The sequence below is a fragment of the Tyto alba genome, unplaced genomic scaffold, assembly GCF_018691265.1.
Source record: "Tyto alba isolate M040663 unplaced genomic scaffold, T.alba_DEE_v4.0 Super-Scaffold_14, whole genome shotgun sequence".
NCBI lineage: Eukaryota > Metazoa > Chordata > Aves > Strigiformes > Tytonidae > Tyto > Tyto alba.
In genome coordinates, this window is record NW_024881276.1 from 57,884,253 (window position 1) to 57,907,123 (window position 22,871).

The 22,871-nt window shown below is 43.3% G+C and overlaps 1 protein-coding gene across 6 annotated transcripts in view; it reads left to right on the forward strand.

Moving 5' to 3' along the window:
• Window positions 1–22,871, forward strand: part of LOC104366087 (ephrin type-B receptor 5) — a 74,371-nt gene that overhangs the window by 30,281 nt on the left and 21,219 nt on the right. For 5 of the 6 annotated variants that reach the window (XM_042788806.1, XM_032997533.2, XM_042788805.1 and 2 more), the window contains exons 3-6: window positions 2,280–2,344; window positions 7,086–7,782; window positions 19,588–19,743; window positions 21,833–22,171. In XM_042788806.1, the coding sequence (XP_042644740.1) occupies window positions 2,280–2,344; window positions 7,086–7,782; window positions 19,588–19,743; window positions 21,833–22,171 (1,257 nt within the window). The remainder of the gene's footprint in view (window positions 1–2,279; window positions 2,345–7,085; window positions 7,783–19,587; window positions 19,744–21,832; window positions 22,172–22,871) is intronic. The other variant, XM_032997536.2, reaches the window with a different exon arrangement.

Genomic DNA, 22,871 nt, shown 5'->3' on the forward strand with positions numbered 1-22,871 from the left:
TCTTCAATCCAGAGAGCTGTTATGCCATTTTTGCAACCTAGAATGCTGTTAGTCCATCTCTGCCTTCATGAAGGTTGTCAAAGGGCCAGTCATCCTTGGGTAAATTGTCATCCTCCTGCAACAGGGGAACATTTTGCCTGTAACACTAGCACTAGTGTCTTGCTTGAAAGTATAAGCTAACCAAAATCTGAAAATCATTAACATGCTTATTCTGAACAGCCCAATCTGTAATAACAATGTGTAATCACTTCCAACTTCTGCCCAGTTGATCTTGATGTTGATGGGTTTTTTGGTAGCAGAGGAGGGGGATACAGCGATGGACTTTGTGAGAAGTTTCTCGAAAGCTCCCCCAGCTCCAAATTGGACCTGCCTCTGGCCAAGGCCAAACGAATTAGCAGTGGTGCCTGTGCCTCTGCAATAATGTATTTAAGAAGGGGAACCTGAGAGGGGGTTGGTACTTGTGAGGAGGAATCGTACGAGGAGGACACCTATGTGAATACCCAGGTCAGTGGAAGGAAGGAGAAAGAAGTAGTGGAGGTGCAGAGCAGAGACCCCTGTATCCTGTGGTGAGATGGCAGGGCCGTCCCCCCTGCCACCCATGGAGGTCCATGGTGAAGTAGAGCCTGACCTGCATCTGTGGAGGAGCCCACACCAGGACAGGCATCTGTACTTAAAGGAAGCTGCAACTCTGAGGGGACAAGAAACCTCGCTGTTGTAATTGGGCACTGGGAAGACTGCAACACATGGGGGTGACCCATGATGGATCAGCACGGGAATGGCTGCATCCCATGGGAAGGACTCACACCAGAGAAGGGTCATGGAGGACTCTGTCCAGTTAGATGGGAGCCACATGGAACAGGGGAGGAATGTGCAGCGCTCACCCCACCTCCCGAGGAGGAAGAAGCAGCAAGCTGACTGTAACCCCAATCCTCTGCCCCCTGTACTGCTGGGGGAGGAGGTAGAGAGATTGTGAGCAGAGTTGAGCCCAGGAAGAAGGGAGGGGTGAGGGGAGGTGCTTTTGGATGTGGTGGCACTTCTTACTGTCCCACCTTGTTTGTTAAGTGTTGTCTTTGTTAGTGTTTGAATTAAAGCGATGTTCTTTTTTTCTTCCCCTAACGAGTTTGTCTTTTGCCTGTGACCACAATGGGTGAGCACCCGTCCCTGTCCTTATCTGGATTCCTGAGCCTTTTACTTTATTTTATCCTTCCCACTCCTGAGAGGGAGTGAATGGCTGCATGATGCTCAGTTGCCCTCTGGGCTCAAACCACGACAAATATGTATCAACACATGTAAATGCCTATTTGACAGAGTCTTTCTCTTCCGATGTGTCCTCACTATAAATGTGCACAGAAAAACACACATGCTTGCATACCAGTAACTTCCAGGGTGCTCTCAGACCTTGACATTCACTTCTGGAGAATAGTGTGTGTGTATAGCTGGCATTGTCACCATCTCTACTGTATTTCTTTGCACCTGAACAGAGAATAACATCTCCAAGAGCAGTGGAGCCTAGTACCTGTCTCCAGTGGTAGGTTCAGTAACAGTGGAAATGCAGACTAGTTCTGGGAATAAACTAGGCCTGTGAAATTCTACATGTACCCTACCCCTAAGCAGTATAATTCAAGAGACTATTTAATACTGTTTTTCTGATAAAACTGGGACTCGTACACAGGCTTGCAGCCTAATGCCCAGCTCCAGAACAAAGTGAATCCGTTACAGGATCAAACGGGTCATCATCCTAAACTCCCACAGAAATTTGGTTCCAGAGCTGGAAACAAAAAGTCTCTTGGCCTTGTGTCCACATTTACACCTGCAAATGAAATGGGCAACCATGGTCCTGAGGAGACTGGCATGCACGCATATAACTCATCTCTTTGTCCCATCCTTTCCTTTCCAAAAAGAGGGTGGCTTCATCTGTACTGCTGATTATGATAACTCCTATCCATGCTGTCAGTGTGCTTATGCTTTGCCTGGCAGTTTTCATCTGACCAGAATATTGCCAAACAACTTGCTAATCATGAATTAGCATTATTATGTGCCCAGTGCTTCTGCCTCTCTCATGGCCCTGCTTAATTTACTAGTATGGATGTAGCTTATCATATTTAATAGCAAAACATGAATGTACATTCTGGGTGTGTGGAAGCCCTCTACAAGACATGCTTTTGGGTGGGGTTTTTTTTTTTTTTTGCAGAGACAATCTGGTGAGAGCCATAAGATTTTAGCCTGACTTGGAGTACAAAATACTTTTTTTTTAATTTCATTTTTTAAAATATAAACAGAAATACTTCTGGATACAACTGGAGAGACCTCGGAGATTGGCTGGACCACTCACCCTTCTGATGGGGTAAGCATTTCCCTCGTCCTCTTCTTGACCACACCTCTGCTGGGGGGCATACATGCATCTGATGAAGAAAGGGAAACTGGAACCAATGAGACTTGTTTTATGGATATGTACATATGAACAATTTGAATGCGGTACGTTGTGCAAAGGCAGATTGTTGAGAGAGGAGGATACTGGGTGGGATACTATCACCACCTCCTTACTGTCTTCCTTCCACTCTCCTTCAGAAATACTCATGAGGTCTTCAGCCATCCCTCCACACAGATGGAATGGAATGGAATGGAATGGAATGGAATGGAATGGAATGGAATGGAATAGAATAGAATAGAATAGAATAGAATAGAATAGAATAGAATAGAATAGAATAGAATAGAATAGAATAGAATAGAATAGAATAGAATAGAATAGAATAGAATAGAATGGAATGGAATGGAATGGAATGGAATGGAATGGAATGGAATGGAATGGAATGGAATGGAATGGAATGGTTGAAAGTGGCCTACTATGATCATCTAGTACAACTGCCTGATCACGACTGATCAAAAGTTAAAGTATGTTATTAAGGACATTGCCCAAATATCTCTTCAACACTGACAGGCATGGGGCATCAACCACCTCTCTAGGAAGCCTGTTCCAGTGGTTGACCATCCTCTCAGTAAAGAAAAGTTTCCTAATGTCAATTCTGAACCTCTCCTGGATAGCAGGGAGAAGATCTGTCCGGTTCCCCTCCTCAGGAAGCTGCAGAGAGCAATGAGGTCACCCTTCAGCCTCCTTTTCTCCAAACTAGACGAGCCTAGATTCCTTAGCTGCTCCCCATTGGACATAACTTCCTGCCCTTCCATGAGCTTGGTTGCTCTCATCTTGACACATTCAAGGACCTTCACATTCTTCTTAAATTGTGGGGCCCAGAACTGCACACAGTACTCAAGGTGAGGCCACACCAACACTGTATATGGCAGATAATCACCGCTCTTGACCAGCTTGTTATGCTGTGTTTGATGAACCCCGGGATGCGATTTGCCCTCTTGTCTACCAGGGCACACTGCTGGCTTCTACTGAGCCTGCTGTCAACCAGCACCCCCAGATCCCTTTCTTCAGGGCTACTTTCCATTTGGACAACTTGTCCAGAATATTGCTGTGAGGGACAGTATCAATAACCTTACTAAAATCTAGAAAATCTACATCTACCACCTTCCCTTCATCCACTAGGCAGGTGACCTTATCATAGAAGGATATCAAATTAGTTAGATAGAGCTTTCCCTTTGTGAACCCATGTTGACTGTGCCTAATGATTGCATTGGTCTTTAAATGCCTTTCAGTAGTACCCACTATGATCTTCTCCACAATTTTTCCAGGTACTGAGGTTAGACTAACAGGCTTGCAGTTCCCTGGGTCTTCCCTCACATCTTGTAAATTGGAATAATACTGGCTATCTTCCAGTGAGCAGGGACCTCCCCAGACTACCAAGACTGTCGGTAGATCATCAAGAGTGGTCCTGCTGTAATATCAGCTACCTCCTTCAGTACTCAAGGATGAATCTCATCAGGCCCATGGACTTGTGAACATTCAGCTGATACAGCTGGTCCCTTTTGCCAATGTCCACAAATAGAAAATCACTGTTCCTGCATTCATGGTTCACCAACTCAGGGGACTGGGCAGCCCAAGGTCTATCACTGTTATTAAAGACTGAGGCAAAAAAAAAGCATTGAATGCCTCTGCTTCTTCTCTATCCCTATATGTCAGGTAACCATCTGGAAGAAGGTTTGGTCCAATGTTTTCTTTAGACCTCCTCTTGCTATTAATGTACTTTAAAAAGCCTTTCTTGTTGTCTGACACAACACTGGCCAATTTCAACTCTAATTGAGTTTTGACCTTTCATGTCTTCTCCCTGCATATACAAACCACAGCTCTGTAGTTTTCCTGTGAAGCCTGACCTTGCTTCCAGAGGTCATTTAATTTCTTTTTCCCCTTGAGCTCTGCAAGGAGGTCTCTATTCAGCCAAGATGGTCTTCTGCCCCACTTAGTTGAATTCTAACACATTGGAATTGCCTGCTTCTGTGCTTCTAAAAGGTGGTTCTTAAAAACTGACAAGCACTTATGGACTCCTAAGCTCTCAAAAGCAAATTCCCAAGGGACACTGCTGAGCGGCTCCCTGAATAGTTTAAAGTATGCTCTCTTGAAATCCAGGGTAGAAACTCTGCTTTCCTTTTCTTTCATTACACCAAAAACTTTAAACTCAACCATTTCCTGATCACTGTGACCAAGACAGCCACCTACCATCACAAGTCCTTTTCTAGTCACAACTAGCAAGTCTAGGAGGGCATCTTTTATAGTTATCTCACTGATGACTTGCGACAAGAAGTCTTCTTCCCCAAGCCAAGAATTGCCCAGACTTGCTTGCCACAGTAGTATGGTGTTCCCAGTTTTTGATGTCTGGGAAGTTAAGATCTCCCATAAGGACAAGTGCTGCTAATCCAGAGCTTTCTCCTAATTGTCTATAAAATAACTCATCAGTGTTAACATCCTGGCTGGGTGATCGGTAGTAAACACTACAACAATTCCATTGTTTTCCATCCCCCTAATCCTCACCCAGAGATTCTCAATCACATCATAGCTAACTGTAAGGGCTGTACAGTCAAACCTCTCCCATATATACACTGCAGCTCCTCTACCTCCCATGCTCTGCCTCTCCTTCCTGAACAGCCTGTAGACCTCCATCTCAGCACTCGCTTATGGGACTCATTCCACCAAGCCTCACTAATATCAATGATATAATAGCTCAGGGGACTGACCAATGCTTCCAGTTCATCCTGTTTGTTTCTCATACTGCATGTGTTGGTGTACAAGCATTTCAGATGTGCTCCTGAGCCTTCCATGCTCCCAGGAGCAGAGGAAATCTTCCCATTAGCATTACCACCCTCAGACGATGCTATGCCAACCCTTGGCTTACCTTCAGCTCACCTGTTGTATCCCCTGCCCCCATCGATTCTAGATTAAAGCCCTCTCAATCAGTCCCGCCATCTTATGAGCAAAGATGCATTTCCTGCATCAGGACAGGTGGATCCTGTCAGGACCCACCTTGTGCCTCAAAGACACCTCCATGGTTATAAACCCAAAAGTTTTGGTGGAGGTGCCGGATATTGATATCTCAGGATCATCTGTTTCATCCAGAGTTTCTCCCCATTACTGGAAGGATTGAGGAAGACAGTACCTGTGCTCCTGGATTTTTTAGCATTCTTCCCAGTGCCCTGAAATCTCTTTTGATTGACCCTAGGCTTTTTGTTGCAACATCATTAGTACCCACTTGAAAGAGCAAGAGTGGGTAATAGTCTGAAGGCTGTACTAAGCTCTTCCATCATCTGGTAACATCTCTAATCCAGGCCCCAGGGAGACAGCGAACTTCCTGAAAAGATGGTCCAGTCTGCAAATGGGTGCTTTTGTTTGAACAGGAGAGAGTCACCAAAGACCGTAACCTGCTGTCATGGTTTGAGCTGGGTCAGCAGCCAAACACCACGCAGCCGCTCACCCACCCTCCCCCACTTGGGAATGGGGAGGGAATTGGAGGGGAAAAGGGGGACTCACAGTTTGAGATAGAAACAGTTTAATAAGAGTAATAAAATAAAATGGTGACAGTATAAACAGTCAATGTACAATACAGTTGCACACCACCCACCAACCGACAGCCCACCCGCTCCCGGCTAGCGATCCTGAAACACAAAGACGCCGCAGCAACAATCCCGGAAGTGAGAGCACCTCTTCCCACCCACTCCTTCCCTTATATGGTGAGCATAATGTCACATGACATGGAATATCAGCCAATCTGGGCCCAGTGCTCCAGCTGTGTTCCCTCCCTGCTTCTTGCATACCTGCACACAGGCAGGGCACACGGAGCTGGAGAGTCCCTGAAATTTCAGTGTGCATCAGCACTCCTCCAGCTACCAAAACCAAACATGAACTCTATTCCAGCCTGAACCAGGACACGTGCCTTTGTTCCTCCTCAACACTGGTCTTAATGCAGGTCTTGTTACGAGGACTTGGTCAATGTGACCTTGGCAAGAGCTTTTGCACAGGTTCCTTCTCTTCTATCTCATTATGTGCTTCATCTGTCATACCCAGGGCCTTGTACCTATTCTGTAAAGCTAGTTGAGAGGGTGAGGAGGGGTTTCTCTTACACCTTTGTGCAGTAACCTGCTTCCACCCCTGCCCTACCCCTCCCCTTTGCCTTCCTCCTGGCACAAAACAGATACTGGGCTTGCCCCTGCAGTGGCCCTGCTGAGTTGGTTTGTGTGCAACAGAGATGGAATAGCACAGCTCCAACTGTGATAAAGTTGGGTAGAAGGGTCTTCTGCTTTAATGTTTTCTCCAAAGAACAGTCTTGTTTCTCTGTCTCATTTGTTTGTGTTGTGTGTTTTGTCTCTGGAGATAAGAGATGTGGAAATAGGAGGGTAGAAAGTGTGACTCTTTGATGTTAAGGTTCTCAATGCCATGCGACAGCTTTGCATGAATTATGTTTTCTGTCACAACAGTTTTTATTTGCAAGGTTCAAGAGTCCTTCTTTACAGGGTCATACTTTGTCCTGCCTAGAGTGCTGTGCTGCACATGCCATCAGCAGGTTCAGGTCTTGTCATAGACATGACAAGAAGGAAGGGGAAGAAGTACTGTCCTGTATTTTTGGTGCAGTTGAACACTGAAGCCATATTCTTTTCACTGTTTCTTCCTTTTCTTTCCCATATATCCATTACAGTGGGATGAGGTAAGTGTCCTGGATGACAAGAAGCGCCTGATCCGAACCTTTGAAGTCTGTAAAGTGGCTGAACCAGGTCAGAATAACTGGTTGCGTACTCACTTCATAGAGCGACACGGAGCCCACCGAGTCCATGTCCGCCTCTGTTTCTCAGTGAGAGACTGTGCCAGCATGCGCACTGTGGCTTCTTCTTGCAAGGAGACTTTCACGCTCTACTACCACCAGTCAGAGGCTGACATAGTTTCTCAGGAACTGCCAGAGTGGCGGGAGGGCCCCTGGACCAAAGTGGATACAATTGCAGCTGATGAAAGCTTTTCCCAGGTGGACAGCACTGGGAAGGTGGTAAAGATGAATGTTAAAGTACGTAGCTTTGGGCCACTCACCAAGCATGGCTTTTACCTGGCCTTCCAGGACTCAGGAGCCTGCATGTCCCTGGTGGCAGTCCAAGTCTTCTTCTACAAATGCCCAGCTATGGTTAAAGGATTTGCCTCCTTCCCTGAAACTTTTGCTGGAGGGGAGAGAACCTCACTAGTGGAGTCACCAGGGACATGTGTACCTAATGCAGAAGAGACAAGCGTAACTGGGTCTTCAGGTGTTCGGTTGCACTGCAATGGAGAAGGGGAGTGGATGGTGGCCATTGGACGATGCACCTGCAAGGCTGGCTACCAGCCTGTTGATGGTGAACGAGCCTGCCAAGGTGAGATACCCTTTTTCCCTACCCCTTAGGCAGACACTTCTTTGTTGGTTCTTTGTGTTAGTATTTGGTATTTGCCAAAAGTTCACAGAGCTAGGAGATGAAATCGTTTCTCACAGAGAATGCTTACTAGCAGCCTCCTCTGACAGCACTAGAGACAGACTGTTAGGCTACATATACAGAATTAGCAAGAGTTGCAACTAGCCATATCTAACATAGTTCTACTTCTTCACCAAGAGGCAACAGCATTAGAGGAGAGATGCCACATGGAGCAGAGCTGAGCCCAGAGCTAATACACTCTACCATCCTAACTAGTTTGGGCCCTTTTGCTAGTGCTGTTGGAACTAGGGATAGAGAAAGAAAGGAATGGCAGCAGCCTGGTCATGGGACAGGTAACGTGCAGCAGGGATCTATGAGCCTGGCTTGCTAAGAAAAAACAGTCATAATGTATTATTATTACCTCTAATGTGCTCTCTACCCTGGAGCTCATGGTATTTTCTGTGAAATGTTTCTAGGAGGAAGTATGTATCACCCAGTAATAGTATTGGACCAAAATCTGTCCAGGTTTGAACACCCAGTCTGATGTCATTACTGCCTTTCTATGTCAAGCTTAACACAGTCCATTAGACCAAATTGCTTACATTGGTTACATAATTTTGTGTATAATGTTCTTCTGGTGCTTCCTTGGTTTTAATGTGCATCTACTCAAGATATCGTAGCAATGTAAAATGTTGTTGCATCACACTTAGTACCCTAAAAAATAAATGTAATGTGGAACCCACTCAAATTGCTGTTTTATTAAGTGATTGGTGTCATGCAAAATAACTTTATTAAAAAACAGTTCATTGTGCTGGAGACTTACAGAGCAATTAAAATTGGTAAGTGCTTTTTATTTGTTTAAGTTTTTAGAATGATTAAAATGTGTGTGCCTTTTCATCTTGCTCATCCTGAAAGAAATGTAACTACATTCACTCCTGAGACAGAAAGCCCAAATGGACGTAGAGCAGCTCTATATGGCACTTAGCTTTGTGGTCTGCATCAGTAGCATGACTAGTTCACAATCCAGGTAAATTGACAGTCAGTTATTTAGTATTAGATAGTAGTTTTGAGCACTAAAAAGTCATGGAAATTAGGCTTGGCAAATAAAAGTAGGGATTTTTAAAAAATCTTATCTTCCCTTTTTTATAGCATTTAATGAAAGCTGATACTTCCTTGAAGCCCCATTATCACAGAAGCTGGAGACAGATGAAAATGGTAACTATTTTAAGGAGGAATAACTGAAATAATGATAGTCTATCAAACTACAAAACACTGTTCCTTTCATTTACTTCCTGAGATTTCATGAGCAGCTTAGAATGGCCAAAGACAACCAAATAATAAACCTTAATGTTAGAAGGTATTTTTTCTTCTCATGTTTCTTGTAAACTCCTCTGGCTTGTTCACCATTTTTGGTGTCTTCTTCTGCCTGGATGGAGTCAAATTCAGCTAGTGTAGTTTGTCCCCTTGCTTGGTGTTTCTTTGCATGGAGTCCTTTCCAGGACTGCTCTGTGTGTTCTCCCTTCCCAAGAACAGAATTACACTGTGATAGAATTGCTACAGTGTTCTTTATGAAATACAGAAGAAAAGCAATAGGCCAAGGGCAGATTTCTATTGATGCAGAGAGCTCTTCTTAATAAGATTGAAGAATGAACCAAAAATAGGAAGGAGAAGCAAGTTTCCTTCTTACACTTTAGTAGAAGAGTGTGTGGGCATTGCCTTCCCCCTCACCGTATGGAAGCCTGTGGAGTCCTTCCTGGACCAGCTGTTACCTCTTTATTTAGAAGAAAGAATCTGACAAGAACCATTTGGAGCAGACAGAGAGCCCCCCATCTCCCCCTTTTTTTTTTTTTTTTCCTGCCCCCTACCATGAATTAAGATACTTTCTTTCATTAATTTCATAAGACTGCCTGCTGTTTCTTACTATATAGCCAAATTCTCCAGCTAAATACGGGAATGAAACAACGTCCTTTAGTAAGCCCTCTAGGTAATGTGGGATGTGGTGTGTGTGGGATTCATTTTTGTCTATGTCCAAGTAGACATTTTCTCATGCTGAACACTAAGGTGAATGGCAGTTTACTGAGGAAAAAGGAAGGTCAGGACCTTAGCTCCTTATCTTTCTGTAGATGTATACACACAGGGTGCCTTGCCTTGCAAGGTTTCCTGCAACTCTAGGTGTTTTTCCACATAGAAGGCTAGAAATGGAAAGTTCTGGGTGATTAGGCCGTCCTAGGCTACTGGTTCACAAAATTCTGGACTGATTGGATGTTCTCCCAAATGTTCTCTCAGATCAACAGCTTCATTACTGAAAACAGTTGTTCCTGGATTTCATCCCCACAAACCATTTTACAATATAATGTGTTTATTGGGATTCGCTGCCCACAGCTTATCATTGACTTTTATCTAGAAGTTACATGGGATTTAAGTTACCAGACGCTTTTGAAATAGTGCGTAGAATTTGTGACAGAGACATCAGAAGTATTTCAAAAATGATAAAGTAGAGAACAGCGACATGCCTACTTGATAAAATGCTAAGCTGACTTCCAAATGAAGAAGTAAGGTCAAGTATTAACTGGAAAAATCACTGAAACAGAACTATTAATTTAATAACATGGAGTTTATCTTTTTTTTTTTTTTTTCAAGCCCAAATACATATTAATTCCAAGTCAGTTTTGCAAATCAAGTTCCATGTCTGTTTTTCTGCTCAGTCCCATAGCAGTGTCCAATAGGATGTTTGTCCCACATCACTGAAAATGTGCCATTACTGTATCAGTATACCTCTACATTTGCAATTACTCTCCATCTACCCACCTGCTGGTTTTGTAGCTCAGAGGACTGACTCTTCTTCCTTTATCCAGCTTTGACATCTGAGGGAGATAAGATCACGGGAGTATAGGAAAAAAACATGGATGAAACCATATTTAGAAAGGGATAGAGTGGAAGGAGCTATTTCAGTCATGAGATTGGGGGCAGGGCTTTGCATCCTTGTGAAGTCCCCTTGTTGGGCTTGGGCAGCTGATCCCCTTGTCAGCTATTGTAGTGTATTAGATTTATGTGGCAAGGTTGTGGTAGTGGTCGGGTCTGACTAGGTGACCTCTGTATCAAGAGGGTGCTTTTTGGTGCTTTTCAAGTAGTTTGCTGCTTTACCTATATCCACTGGTTGCTCACTACTCATATTCCATCCTTCCCTCGCCCAAATGTTACCTCTCTTGTTTTGCCTTTTTTTCTTCACGCAGCCCCTTCCCTGACAGTCCTCCCAATATATAACTACCTACTCATTGCTTCAGTTTCACCTCTTTTACCTAAAAATCCTTCTCAGATGATCTCCTATCAACAGTTCAGCAGGAAACAGTTTTTAGTCACTTAACTTATTTTATTCCCATTGATTTGATTGTCTTCTTTTCCATTTAAAAAACCCAAAAGCCACACTCTTCTTTCCTGTTTCTTTCATTTTCCACTATCTCTTCCCCACCTTAACAGTTCTAGAAACTATGAAACTAGATCAACCTGGGGCCCTTTCACTTCGCCATGCCTTGCTTCTAACTCTGGCTGATCCTACCTTATTCAGAACAAGATGCAAGATATACACAGTAAGAGTCACTGTGGAATAGCCTGCCCCAGTGGGAAATTAGTTCCTGACACCCTAAGCTAGTCATAGGCTTATTTCTGGGGAAAAAAATAAACCAGTATTTTATCTAAAAGTCACTTAGATTTTTCTTCTCTAGTATGCCTTTTGCATGCTAATTATGCCATCTTGCATTATAAGAGAGTAATGTCCAAGTCATATTTTTACAATATTATAAATTATTAAATCCTTTCCAACATACTGCCCTCTGTAACTGCCAAAGTTCATCCCTCTTTCCAATTGATTCAGCTCAGGGCTTATTCTACCAGTGCCTCCCATTATCTAGCTAAAGCAAGTGGCATGACCCATACCAGTCATCTCCTGTTTTAGACTCCGTGCTGATTCTGCTTTGCCTAGAGTCATTCTCATTTGAGGCCTTCTGTAGCACTGCACATCCAGTTTTCCCTAGTCCTCAAATTCAGCTATGTCCATTCATCCCTCTCGGTTTGACTCCAGTGCCGGCTTTGCCACTGTTAATTTTTGATACTCTCACATCTAGTATTCATTCTTGTTGCTCCACAGTACATCTGGGAGCAGAACTCCCACATAAGAAACAGATCACTTGTCTCAGTGAGGAAGAGAGCAATTTTATGCTCTTCTAAATGTCTCCCTATGTCCCAGCTCAATTCCAAATCATATCTGGGTACAAAAAGTCAGTGTCACCTGTATCATGTTTCCTAAAAGCACTGCTGGCGGTACATAAAGCTCTGCTGAAGTTTCTGACTGCCCTTCTTGGTCCCTCATCCCTTGCTGTATTTGGTTTTGCTCTCAGAATATTTCCTCTCTGCCCTTACTGTCCAAATGAGCTTTTCAGTGCCTCTTTCTCTGTCTTAACTTCTCTGATTCTTGGTCTGTCCCTTCCCCGTTTTCATTTTCTTCATTCCCCTCACACCCCACAATTCCAGCACTCTTCTCTGCTGGTTTTGATATTTTTTACTGTTAGAAGTCTCAGAAACTGCTCCTCTGGCCTCCTGGCTGGAACTTGTCTCTAGTGAGCAGCCAGGCAAATACAGGCAACACAGGGCCAAGTGTTGTACTGGGGAACTGCGGAAAATTAGGTCAGTGTCTCTGAGATGAGCTGTGCCCAGCTAAACTGCTGTGGCATTCTGACACTGTGCCAAGATATGAAAAATGACTGAGACAAGCTGAGAGTAAAGCGCTTGCGCACTCCGAAATCTGCCTTCTCCTTTCATAGTAAACTTGACATGATGGGAAGCTTGCACCCCCTGAGGTGCTAGCTCTGCGAAACCTCTGTCCATGCACTGAATATTGTCACTCAATGAGAGCTAAATCTTTGTTTTACTGGAAAGTACTGGGGAAAACATGGGGGATGATCAAGTTGTACTATCCCAGTGACAGGGCCTGTGGCTTGATTGGTGTTTTGTGTGAAGTTGTTCTGCAGGCACAGAGTGGAGGTGTTGCAGGAAAAAATGCTCTTTTTCAGGCTTTCTCAGGAATCGTCCTGAAACAGCAATGTTCACTGAAGGAAAACATGCTAGTCCTAGTGATGATGGGCTTGCTTCAGCCTGGATACTTGTTATGTCTGTCTCCAGTGAGCACAGTAGTCGTCTGCAGAGATTGTAGGACCACAGCAAGTGGACATGATGTCATGATCTGCAATAAGAAGGGAATGTAAGGTACATGAAAACTGAAAAATCTCATTGTGTGAAAAAAGGGATCCTTCAGAAACAAATGAGATATGGCTTCTGTCTGTGTGTGGGAAGATAAGCCTAGGCTCACTGTAACTGCTAGAATAAAAGGAAGTGGCTTTTGCCTATTTAGATTGCCAGGGGATTTTTTTCTCTTTCTTCCTTACGTGACCTTTGATATACTATTTATAGAGTCACTGGGCTGAGGTAATCCCAGGAAAAGCTCCATGTCATGGGAAAAAATATTGTTGCCGTCTGTGGGCTACGGTCCTGAGTGCAGTGAGCTAGCATATCTTAGGAAATTTTGGAAAGGGATAAAGGTGCTTGTGAAGGTAAGCAGCTCCCTGACTGGATGAAGAGATAAGGGTCACGGTTTAGACATATGTATCATAGCTAAAGTCCCTGCTTGTGGAGGCCATTCTTTAGCTACATGAAGGCCAGTTAGTGTCTACTGTAGTCAGTCCTGTCTTATTGGCCAAAATTGCAAATCTAATATATAAGTATGAAATGAGATGTAGCCTAGTATCAGGAACTTTCCATTCATTGTTGCCTGTCCACTCACAATCATGTATGTAGTGAAAAAGCTGGCAGTGAAGCAGCCAAGACCACAGGGACCTATCCACACGTTTTAATTTCCATATGTTTAAGACAAGTCACAAAATAGCTGATCTCTGGAGGACATCTTCTCAAACCCACCCTGCTCAAGCAGGGTCACCTCGAGCAGGTCACCCACGACCACGTCGAGAACACACTTGAATTTATTTGAGGAGGGAGACTCCACAACCGCTCTGGGTAACCGGCTCCACTGCTCAGTCACCCTCGAGGTAAAAAGTGTTCCCCTGTGTTCAGGGGGAACCTCCTGCTTTTCAGTGTGTGCCTGCTGCCCGTGGGCCTGTCACGGGGCACCACTGAAAAGAGCCTGTCTTTGTCCCGTTTGCATCCTCCCTTCTAATATTTGTGCACATTGATGAGATCCCTGCAAGCCTTCTCTTCTCCAGCCTGAACTGTCCCAGCTCTCTCAGCCTCCTCTCCTCCTCCAGCAGATATTAGGGTGGTTGAAGTCCCCCGTGAGGATCAGTGCCTCTGAACATGAGGCTACTTCCAGCTGTTAGCTCTCAGCTCCATTCAGTTTTTCACGTGTAAGCATCTAAGGCCGTCTGAGACACCCCGGTGTAGCCAAGGCATCTGTCTACTCAGGGCTAGCAGATACGACACAGGAACAGTAGAAGATCCAGCACCTACTGGAATGCCATCTGGGTGACAGAGAGGACAGATAGAGGAGGCCTCTCTAGTGCATGGACAAGTGAATTGCTCCTTGGGTCTTTGCTTTAGAGTGAGCCAAATTGCTTATTAATTTCCAGTGATTGTACTGACCGGGGATGGGATTCAGCTGCCTGACATGGGTATCTGCACAGAATATGGACTGAATGTCACATGCCAGAGACCTTCATGGTCTGCTGAGAATGGCACTTGGCTGTGCCCTGCATAAGTGGGGATCGCCATGTACTAGCCTCCTCTCAGTTTTTTTCTTACAGGTGGCCTTCTTAGCTCACTTCTATCTGTGATGTGGTAACTTAACATTTTAGGGTTCTTTTTTTCACACAGAAACTAAATTAGCCATCACAGTTGTTGTTTTTTTTTTATACTTGATTCATCTTGTAAAAATGATACATCTTAATGGAGATTTTAACTCACTGTTTGTACTCCTCTTTCATATGTTTCTTTGGATCACTGAGGAGGAACATGATATCCAAAACGGCAGAATTTCCACCTCTTCTCCGTGTGAGAATAGAAATATTACTTAAATTTGTTTTGTTGGTGAAACAGCTGCAGCGGAATTTCATTTGTCCAGTTTACTCAGGTATAGTGGAGTGCTTATAAATGAGCCTATGTGGCTGCTTCACACTCTGTTTATGTTAAATACAGGACAAGGAAGTATTGGACCTGGAGACATTGGGAGGGGGAGATATGTTTATATTAAGTCTGCTACTTTGCTCTCCATGGCAACTGTATCACAAAATCAATTCAGAAACAGGCAAGGTTCCTTCTTAAATATGGTTACGCTTTTTTTTTCTCCTGTGCTTGTATTGGGAGTTTTTCTCACAAGCTTCCTGCCTTAGCTTGTGGAAGCATTATTCTTGTTTAAATTTGTAATTTAATGTAAAGTTATCTGTTTTCGTGCCGACATTGCTCTTCAGCATAAAGAAACAATTCTTCATTCACTGACTTTCACAGTTCTGGGATTACATGCAAGAATAGGTGCTCCCTCAGTGAGTAACAGAGAGAATAGATAGCAAGAAACCACCAAAGTTTGACAGCACAAAAAGCATAACACACTGGGCAAATGCTAGGGGAGACAGCACTAACCTGCCCTTGCATACAGTGCAGCCATATAATGGCAAGCATAGTGCATGGATGAAGAAATTAGATTTTGTGAGGCAAATATGAAAGAATAGCTAAGTATTTGATCTCTAGTATTTGTTACAAGTACCTTTCCCAAAGTATTGTCTCTAGTATTGTACTATATCAGTAGTATGTGTAGATAGCATCATTATCCATTAGCAGACACCGTGTCCCTATATAAAGGTTTGTATTCTTGCTGCATTGGTTGGTTGGTTGGTTTTTGTAAGCAGCTGTTGAATGCTTCTGGTCACTTGGAGTCCATAGCATTAATGAAATCTTGCATGGCCTTTTAAGCAATAAAAATGCTCTACCTTATATAAGCTGGCTCTCTTTGCTGAGGTGGTAGTTCTGCTGGCATGTTCATTCCACTACGTAAAATCTACAACATTGCACTTCTGCTTAATACCTTTGTCTAACTCATCAACAGTGTACCATCCCTGCAGACCCAATCTCAACAGTGAGTTTCCAGTAGACTTCAAAGCAATGTGTAAAAATACATGTTTGTTTATTTTTAACACAACCATATTTATTTTAAAAGAAATTGTATTTACTAAATACCAGACAAATTCTTCTTCATTCACAGCTTTGTCTAGTTTTCCATATGATTTGCAATTGGACTAGAGATTAACCTACCTCAGTTCTCTTAGCACTACTCTTGTAGGGTAGATACATTTTTGAACTTCAGGGGTAAATTCTGTATCGTCTACAGATTTCCTTTAGCATTACATAGACTGCAGGCATTATCATTACCTGTTCATTTTCACTACTGTGACTAGCAGCAAGGTCATTTCCTACTTGATGTCAGGCTTTAGTACTGAATGAAGAAAAAGAACCATTCTCCAAGGGTCTACCTTGACAGGTGGAATGAATATGCCATTACTTCAAAGCCTTGACAAAATCTTGAGAAGGGGTTTGATGCAAGAAAAAACAGATGAGGTAAAATGACTTGTAAGAAAATAATAAAGAAATAAAGATCCCTGAAAGTGGTAAAATTTGGTTGAATGACTATTCAGTGAGTTGGATGAGAACTCCCCATTCATAATACTCATAGTTTTAGTACATGTGCATTTGCCAAGAAATGTGAAAATTCTATATCTGTGGCTGTTATCAGAACCCGAAACTGAATGAAAGGGATATAATTCATAAAGTGGACAAAATCTTGCTTACTTATTTGTCCACAGGAAGATAGGGACAAATCTTTCCATATAAAAATAATTTGATTTTTCTGCTGGATAAAGGCCAGAGGGCAAAGGCAGTTGCTCTTTTCTTACCATCAGTCATCATATGCAAAATTACAATCTCTTATTCCCTCTTCCTTTCTGTATGCCAATGTATCACACACTGAATATTGTTGTTTTCTGACTGCTGAGAAGCATCAGTGTTCTATCTAATAGCTATGATTCAGAGTTATTGAAGTCCCTTTTATGGTCTGACCTGTTCCAGGACTTCCCACTCTTATCACAGTACATGTGGAGATTACTCTGCAGCCAAGAAGACTTCTGACAGAGAAGATAATATAACAGGTGTAAATCTGATGGGCCTCCACAGATGTTATTGGCTGTTATGTCTCCTTTTCAACTTTGTTAAGGTTTGCATATCTGCAGTCAAACAGTATACATCAAAGTTCTACAGTGGGCTTTGAAAACCAAAAGCAAAGGCAGTTGAAAGCATATGAGAAGAAAATTAGATAAGCAAACTACTCTGTTTTTGTGGAGATGTTAAGAAATAGGCATCAGTGGCCACTCAGCACCTATGTGGATTAGAAACTTTTCCAAATAATTGCCACTGGAGGTGGAAGCCTGTAACTACAGCAAGTAGTAACCAGATGGTCTAACTCTGCAGCTTCTGGTGTGATGTTCCATTTTAGAACGTTCATTAGGTACCCTAACTTCATATTAACACCTGTATACAATATTCTTCTCTTACACATTTTTGGGGTTTTTTTTTATACAACTTTTTACTATTCACAATCCTTTGGAATGTTCTGATTATGGTAACCACTAGGACAGTTCTTCTCAAATGTGTTCCTTGAGTCTTTTTATATCAAACGCTCATCTGGGGTCTACCTGAAAGTTTCCCATTCCCTCTAAATGCTCTTTATTGTGAACTCAACTAATGAAATGTCAGTCCACAAATGAACTTTCACCTGAGTTTGCTGGTCCATATAATCTAAAAGAGCTGTATCTATTTATATAGAAAATCAGCATTAGAAGACTTACATAAAAATTGTAAAATCTCTGTTGTAGCACTTCCGTGTAAGATCCAAGCACCTTCTATAAGGTAAGTCAGCATAACATCTTTGCCAAATCTAGAATGTGCCATACTCCCATATTGTTAATAAGTTATTTTTTCTTTTTCTTTCCCTGTAGGATGGATTTCCATCCTTGTTTCAGCTTTTTGCATAGGCATGTTCCTATGCATTTGCAGATTAAATTTGACTAAATTAAGAGGCTTTCATCCAATATTGGGAATTTTCCAGACCTACAGGAAAACAAAAGGACTGCCAGTCTGAGTGCCTGCTCCTAATGTTGATGCAAAATCAGCCATGGTGGTTTATATTGGTTCAAGCAATTAAACTGTTGAAGGCAGCATAAAAATCCATTTTTGTGGCTGTGTCGGGTGGGAAGGAGGTGGTGTGTTTGGAAATGGTTGTTTCCAAACAGATCATGTGACTATGATCTTTGGCTTTTCCAACTGTCGTGGCTTGAGCCTGGTTGGCAGCCAACCACCATGCAGCCACTCACTCCTTCCTTCTCTTCCGGTGATGAGAAGGGGCAGATGAGCCAGGCTTGGGGTTCGAGGTAAGACTGGGAGGGGCAAATCACCCATTATAGTCACGGGCAGAAGACAGACTCGTTAGGGGAAGAAAAAAAAAGAACATACATTTATTACAGACACTAACAACAACACTTAACAGAGTAGGACAGTGAGAAGCATTGCCACATCTTGAGAACACCTTCCCCCCACCCCTCCCTTCTTCCCGGGCTCAGCTCTGCTCCTGATATCTCTACCTCCTCCCCCCAGCGGCGCAGGGGCAGGGAATGGGGAGTGCAGTCAGTGCTGCTGCTTTTTCCATCTTCAGTGGGGGGAGCTTCTGGAACTTCTCCCCCTGCTCCATTGTGGTCCCCCTCTCACAGCAGACAGTCCTCCACAAACTTTCTCTGACGTGAGTCCCTCCCACGGGCCGCAGCGTTTCCTTACACTGCTCTGCTGTGGGACACCAGCTTTCTCCGACTGGATTCCCTCCCACGGCTGCAGCCCTTCCCGAGCTGCTCCAGCGTGGGACACCCCCGCATGCTGCAATCCTCCCAGCGCTGAACTACAGCAGCGGGGCTGCCTTTTCCCACGAGAACCCAGCCTTCTTTGGGCACAGCACCTTGATTATTCCAAGAAGAAGCCACAGGCCATAAATCAATGTCTGCTCCACCGTAGATCTTCATGGCTGGGCGGGGGGGGGGGGGGGCTGCCCTGCCATCTCACCACAGGATACAGGGGGGTCTCTGCTCCGGCACACCTCTCCCCTCCTTTCTTCCTCCGTTCCTCCACTGACCTTGGTGTTCACGCAGCTGCCGCAGCTCCTCACAAGTCTGACTCCTCCTCACCACGTCCCTTCTTAAATATATTATTGCAGAGGCACAGCTGATGGGCTCAGTTTTGGTGCAGAGGTGGAGCTGACTTGGAGCTGGGGGAGCTTCGAGAAGCTTCTCACAGGGGGCCACCCCTATATCTCCCTCCCCTGCCACCAAAAAAACCCACCACTCACTGAAACCCAGAACACCAACACTAGAGCTCTTTGATTGAGTAATGAGAAGACAATTATTTCAGATGGCCAGAGTGGTCTCTGGAGTGTTTCTCTTTCATCTGCCAGTGAATCAATTTAATCAGCTATTGTATAGAATAAAATAAACTGTTCTGAAATTGCAACTTTAACTATACATGCTTCATAGAGCAATAAAACCAGTAGTAGCTACTCTATGTAGCAGCTACTTCCTACAGCAGCAGCAGCATGAGTTAAATGTAAATAAGATTGCGTTGTTTCTGGAATCTGAATTAATGAGTTTCCTGCTTTTGTCTCTTTCATTTTCCTCCTCTTAGCCTGTCCCCTTGGTTTCTTCAAAGTATCTGTGGGAGATGACCCCTGCCATCTATGCCCTGCCAACAGCCATGCTCCACTGACAGGTTCCAGTGAATGTGTGTGTCAGAACCACTACTATCGATCTGCTTCAGACAATCCTGATGCTCCCTGCACTGGTAGGTATTTGAATGGAGCATTTGAAAGCTTGGATGGACCAAGAAGGACAGTTAATGAGAGAGAATGTGCGTGAATGATTCCGGGGAGTTGCAATTCACGTCTTCTCATGACCTCTGAAATAACCCAAAACTTCCATTTGTTCCTCCATCTGACTCCAGGCTATATCCACTCACTGAATGTAGATGAGAAGGCAGAAGTGTTCCCACATGCTTTTTGCAATGTTGATACATTGGTAAAACTGTGTTTCGAGAATACTGGGATGTTGTAATACTAGATGCTCAGAAATTTTAAAAAAGTCAAATTTTAGATGACTCATTCAACCTTAACTAAGACCATTGCTAATATTTTCTTCCCTTTATCATAGAAAGTGTGAAGACCATATTTACAGCACAGATTTCAAATTCTGCAGTTTATTTATGGGAAAATAATTCATTTTTTCATTGGCATCTCTGTGGTTCCCATCAGTTATGACTTTGCACAGCCATTTATTATGAAAATTAATAAGTCACAAAAGAATAGTTAGGTGCAGAAAATGAAATAATATTGGTGCTTAGCACTCAAAAATATAGTTTAAATAGCACATGAAACATCACCCTTGAACTTTGTGAAAGTGACAGGGAAAAAAATTAAATTCCTAAATCATCTTCCAAACACTTTATGGCTCTGAAGTGAAACACTCAGAAATTAGGAAATGTGACTGTGGCTTTTTTTTCTGTAATTCCTTGCTTCTTATACTGCACAGAATCCATCTTCAGCAGCATCAAACAATCTTTACTTCACAGGGATTCTTCTTCCTGAGCAGTGGTCTATCCTTTGCATTGACTGTGATAAGAATCCTCAGGGAAAGCTAGTATGTGATCATACAATAAAATATCATATCACAGTGCAAATACTGAGTGGCCCAGTTAAGATCACAAAAGAAAATTACGTTCTGACGTTTCCTGATGCACAAATGCTTGCTTCATCTTGTTAGTTACACATTTTTTAAAGTCTTCTGTATGCAATTTTCCAGCATAATTTATTTTTTTTAACAACACTGCAAATGTGAGTCCCCAGGGAAATATAGCTATTGGAAATACTCAAATGCTCCAGCCATGAACTAGATTGCAGACAGAAAGATTCCCAGAAAAACCTCATCCACATGTACTAATAGAGGGTGTCATCCTTAATATCGATCAGCATTAGACAGAGAAAAGGCTTTGCCCATAGTTTTCATTAGTATTTCTTGACTATAGAGTGATGGTGAGAATACCTATTCTTCAATTTCATTACAGCCTTCGGATGGAAATGTTTGGTAAATCATGTTTCCCTTGCCCCTCCCTGTTACTGAGCTCAGCCTCCCTGTCCCTGCCCTTCCAGTCTTGCTTTGTGTCTATGCCCAGGTTTATCAGTGCAACACTGCTGCTTACTTTTACCCGTCTAATCTTTTCACTTTCTAGCTCCAGTGTATTGTCTCATTCTCATCCCCATGCCATCTTCTCACCCTCTGATTTTTCTTCCTCTTCACTGTCTCTGTGCCAGCAGGGGAGGTGGTAGATGCACAGAATGTGCAGTTTTTCAGCTGTCAGAGTTTGATCCCGATGCCATTCAGGAATCTGGCTGGCAGCAGGAATAATCATTGGGAAAATGGTGTTCAGTTCCTGCAATAGATGGAACAGGCTAACTGAAGTCTGAGAGAATTGAGAGGTACAGGGTGCCAAAGGAGAGAATTAGAGGTCTCAGTAAAGACAAATCTTAACTAAGCTTGTGCAAAATGTAAAATTTCAAAGGCTTGGAATTTTCCTAAACACTGGCTGCTCTTTTAGGGAAAAGTAAAAGTCACACCCATGAAAGAAAGACCCTTCTTCATAATTCTGTTTGTCTAAAATGTGATTGTATAGTTGCTCCTTCATGTATATAAGCATATGTTTGATACAGCAAAGAATATGTTTTTCTTAGCCTTGTTCAGAGAAACTACTAGAGAAGAGTAAGAATGAGAAGAAAAATCAACTTGTTCTTCTGTTCTTTTCCTCCCTGCTTTGTCTTCTTCCCTCCCCCACCTCTCACCTGTTCTTTCATGGGATTTTGATCTTTCATTCTGTCTTCCAGGCATCCCCTCTGCTCCCCGTGACCTTAGCTATGAAATTGTTGGCTCCAATGTGCTCCTGACCTGGCGACTCCCCAAGGACCTGGGTGGCCGCAAGGATGTTTTCTTCAATGTCATCTGCAAAGTATGCCCAGCAGGGTCCTCAGGGCCATGTGTGCGCTGTGGGGACAGTGTGCAATTTGAACCACGCCAGGTGGGCCTGACAGAAAGCCGCGTTCAAGTCTCCAATCTCTTGGCCCATGTGCAGTACACCTTTGAGATCCAAGCTGTCAACTTGGTGACTGAATTGAGTTCAGAAGCACCGCACTATGCCACCATCAATGTTAGCACCAGCCAGACAGGTGAGGAGATCCTGCATCTGAGCCCCAAAATTTTCACTTTTGACTCATTTGATTTGCTTTTATCTTCTGAATCCTGGAGCTTTCACTTCTTGTGTGTTGTGACTTTTTTTTATCTTGCCCAGTTCATTCCATGATTTCACTTCTGCCTTTCTCATCCTGCTTTCTCTGAATGGGCTTTCCTTTCTTCCTTCTTGGCAGAAAAACAGTTTAGCAGCTAACGTGGTTGTATATGGAGAAGAGTTGTTGGGGCAGAAGCTGCACTGGAGAAGATGGAAATGGGAGATGTAGTCCTGTGGGTCAGACAATGCATGTTACTTCATTGTGCAAGACAGGACACTATCAGGGTTTGACAGGGATTTTGTGAGCATCAGCTTGCCACAGCAGCTCTTAGTGAGCATTTCCTCTTCACCTTCTCTATCTCCTACTCTTCTCCATTTCATCTTCCTATACTTCAGTCAGTCTTTCCAGCATTTTTCACCTGTTCACTTTTTTGTCTTTCTGTGTTTTGAGATACACTTTTTCCATCCTTTCTTGTCCCTATACATCACTTTTCATTCCCCTCCTTTCACTTCATACTCTAGTGCACCTCTGCCTTGCTGCATATCAAAGTAAGGAAACTGGAAAATAGAGAGACAGGTAGGCACTGTCTAGAGATAAAGATACAGTTAAAGGTACAGATAGGCTCTGTACGACAAGAAAG